We start from the raw sequence: 3740 nt of genomic DNA on the forward strand, positions 1-3740 counted from the left end.
TATGTTAAACGATATAATAATAATAATAATATATATATAAAATCAAATTTATCCAAATTAGAATAGAAATCAAGATTTTACCAAAATCACGTTTATCACGCAATCACAATTGATTGTAATATATATATATATGTATATATATATATATATATGTATATATATATACACACACCCACACGAAATAAAAGGTAACTTTTTAACACTTTATTTTCAATTCTCTATTACGATATATAAGCTAATATGCAAATAAAATCTACTATAGAGCAAATATTAGCGAACATTAAAGTCATATCGGAACAAAACCAGTTATTTATAGTCCAGTTTAAATTAGACTATAATGGGACAAACAACGGGATTAATTTCGAAAGTTTTGACCTAACGCGAGGCATCCTTTCGGCACGAAATAAAGCCTTTCTGTGTCTCATTCGGCGTATTATGTCTTGTAAAAATATTTTTTCGATGTAAAATAAAAATATTGTAATTACGATCTTCTTAAGGCTATACAACTGATGGCATAACACCGTCCTGCATTGCCCCCCCCCCCCTCGAAAGATTTGCCGGAGCAGATTCAAGTAAATCATTTAAGAAAGAAATACGATGATGCTTTATGGGACGGCCTTTGTCGTTGAACGCGAATATATTAACATATACGACGTGACAAAATCATAAATTTTATTACACTGTATTTTATACCGAAAATAATCGCGTCAAATTTCAGAAACTTTCGGAATCATTCCCATTGTTTGTCTCCTATTATAAATTATTAACGCTTAAACAAATGGCGTTGCCAATCAATTATACAGCTTCAATAACGCATATGACAACAATAGATGTAACAAAACAGATGTAACAAAGCAGATATACAATTCATCGATTTGCGACAATTAGATAAAGATAAACAGATTCTCTCTCAATTTCTCGATATATCATCGCGCATATATATATATATTCCACATAAATGTTTGTTATTTCAAGAATTGATCGAAGAAACAACTTGTCATGATATGACATCTATTTCCATTTCACGCATATACTAATGCATCGTTTTTTTTACTATTTCTATTCGAATTGCCACTAGTCTACCTTTTTACAAGCAACCTTGCATCCGGAGTTAAAAACATTCATTACTCCAATTTATTATTATATATACGTATAACATGTAATAATGCGATACCTCTCGTCATAAAAAATCGTAAGCCTTAATTCGAACAAGGTCATTTGTAATTACAGGATGGATAATTTTTCGTTATTGTGAAACGCGTTAATAAACCTGTTCCCAATATAAAAATTTACACTCTCCACCTGCATACGTATATCACGAACGTATTTCAATTAAAATACTATTCAATAATGTATTGCAATAATATTTTCTGGAAAACAAGCAATTACGTGTTTTTTTTTTTTTTCGTTTCAAATTTTCTTCATTCTTCACGAAGAAACAGGTTTCTTAAGTGTTTTCTTAAAACGATATTCTCTTTATACCTTAAGAGCAGCTTTGGGAGACCAATGGTGGAAACGGGCGGGTCCTGCGGGATAAGAGGGCTGATGTACCCACTTGTTCCCTCGGTGTCCCATAAAGGGCGGCGGCGAGGGGCCACCGAGGAAATGCGGGGGCATTACGTTGTACCACGGCTGGTTAATTGGATGAGGGCCGTAACCCATGCTGAAGGAATGGCCGAACCACGAACGATTTCTGTTCAGGTGCAGCCTAGGACTGTTCAAGTTGCGCCTCTTACCTGTACCGTTATTGCTATGCTGTTGATTTTGATTGGCGATGCTTAATGGTTTTGATTTCGATTGTTGTTGTTCTGTGCTTGTGGTTAGAGGGGATTTCTGGAATCAGAACACGCCAGAATTTAATATTTTAGAGACGTCGTATATAAAGTCTGATTGGACACAAAAGAAAATACAGAATGTAAATAAATTATAAATTACAAGCGTCCGGTAATTAATGATTTCAGAAATGATGAAATCGGCTCTTCAATTTGTAAGTTGGTAGTTCTATGTGCAACAACATGTGTGCTGTTTGGCATATCAATACCTGATAAGTAGATTCAAGACGGATGTTTTGTAAATTATCTATTATGCAAACATTTTGCATGATAAAAATATATGTAACAAACAAGAGAGAGAAAGAGAGAGAGAGAGAGAGCGCAAAATAATTTATAAATACTTCTGAGACCATCAATTTTTCTAAATACATTTATAAAATTGCATTGCTCTACTCTTAAATTAACGCTCATATTTAAAAGCCGCGCACGTTAAGAATTCAATCTGCTTTAATTTGCTTTGATTTACTCACCTGTATCTTGATAGGCCCCACGTGGGCTGGCTTATTCTCGTTTTCCCTGTTCTCGTTACGCTCGGCTTGGAAAATGGGTACGGTGTTCTCCTTGTCGTCGAATGATGCCAGCGTACAGTACGAACCCTTGCTCTCGCCAAATCGACAGCACACCTCGTTAGGATCAACCCACAACGTTAACTCCACCGGCAGTGCCAGGTCCTCGTACTTGACGCCGGCGGCGTTCGCGGCGCTCTCGAGGGTCGCGTCCCGACGATTGTGGCCGTTGACGCGGATGCAACGGTAGCCCTGGCCCTTGAACGGCTTGTCGGGGAACCAGTGATTCTTGAAGCGTTCCGTCAGCAGTTCGACCAGGTGCCGCTTGAAGCATTCCAATTGATCGGGACTAAATTTTTCGCTTCTTTCGATCAGATTTACTAAGAACAGTACCGCCGCCCTGATCTCGTTGAGCATTTTGCCGCTGCTGCACACCCGGATTACAGGCCACCTGGACGCACCTCTCGCGATACCACAGTAGCAAGCTCTTGGAAACTAAAGTACCATTCGCCCAAGTCACGGTGGAGCACATAGAGCCCTTCTGCACCGTTGCAACGCCCGAATTTCTCAAGATCTATGTTTCCGGCGTGAATGGTTGGGGTATTTAGCTGCGCAACTTTGCCGCTGCACAATTTTGTGTCTTCTACGTGATCCGTGTGTTCTGCTAATGCTGCTACAATCTGCGTGCAAACAGAAGAAAAGAAAAACCGTTATTACCGCAGCAACACGTGCATCTCGACTACTTCGCGAGATCCTTCGAGAAATTTCGCAATTTAGCGCAATCGGACCAGGAAATCGAAAATTCCTCGCTGCAAAGCGAGAGGAGACATCGCGCGCAGACAGGTAGGCTCGCTTCCTGCCTCCGACCACTCCGGGCACTCGCGACGACAATAAATATAAACGCGTGAGTCACCGCCGCGCACTTAATTGGAAATCGAAATTCATCGTCCAGCCCGGTCCATCTGGCAGCGCTCTACATTGGCACGTGGAACCGGAACGCGAGGCGCGCTCCACTTTCCAGCGCAATCCGAGCAAAACACGCGCTGGCGCTCCAAAACACTCGGGCTCGCGCCCCGCCGACCGACCACGGCCGCCCTCGTCGACGACGCGAGCCACGTGTCCCGCCGGGCGTCCCGAGAACGGCGCGACCACGATGTCGCGCGATCGAGCAGCACCGTTGCGTCATCCGCGCGGCCGGTCGCGCCAGCACGGTGAATCGGGGCGCAATATGTTATGCGTGCGCGCGGGTGCAGGTTAGGCAGCGCGAACGCGACGGTGCCAGGCACACGTAGGTTAGGAGGAGGCGAGAAAGCGGAGCGCGGCTCGAGTCGAGTCGATCGCTCGCTCGCTCGCGCGACCGTCGACGCGCCGCGTCGCCGATCGGGCGATACATTCCACCCCC

The 3740-nt window shown here is 43.0% G+C and overlaps 1 protein-coding gene across 3 annotated transcripts in view; it reads right to left on the reverse strand.

Moving 5' to 3' along the window:
* Positions 1-212: 212 nt before the first annotated feature.
* The window catches only part of LOC105449674 (maternal B9.15 protein-like), a 3940-nt gene continuing 412 nt past the window's right edge, over positions 213-3740 (reverse strand). For all 3 annotated transcript variants that reach the window (XM_011689009.1, XM_011689007.1, XM_011689008.1), the window contains exons 2-3: positions 2303-3018; positions 213-1833 (exon numbers count right to left, since the gene is read on the reverse strand). In XM_011689009.1, the coding sequence (XP_011687311.1) occupies positions 1477-1833; positions 2303-2755 (810 nt within the window). In that variant the 5' untranslated portion in view covers positions 2756-3018 and the 3' untranslated portion in view covers positions 213-1476. The remainder of the gene's footprint in view (positions 1834-2302; positions 3019-3740) is intronic.

This window comes from Wasmannia auropunctata, unplaced genomic scaffold (assembly GCF_000956235.1).
Source record: "Wasmannia auropunctata unplaced genomic scaffold, wasmannia.A_1.0 LD336074.1, whole genome shotgun sequence".
Taxonomy (NCBI): domain Eukaryota; kingdom Metazoa; phylum Arthropoda; class Insecta; order Hymenoptera; family Formicidae; genus Wasmannia; species Wasmannia auropunctata.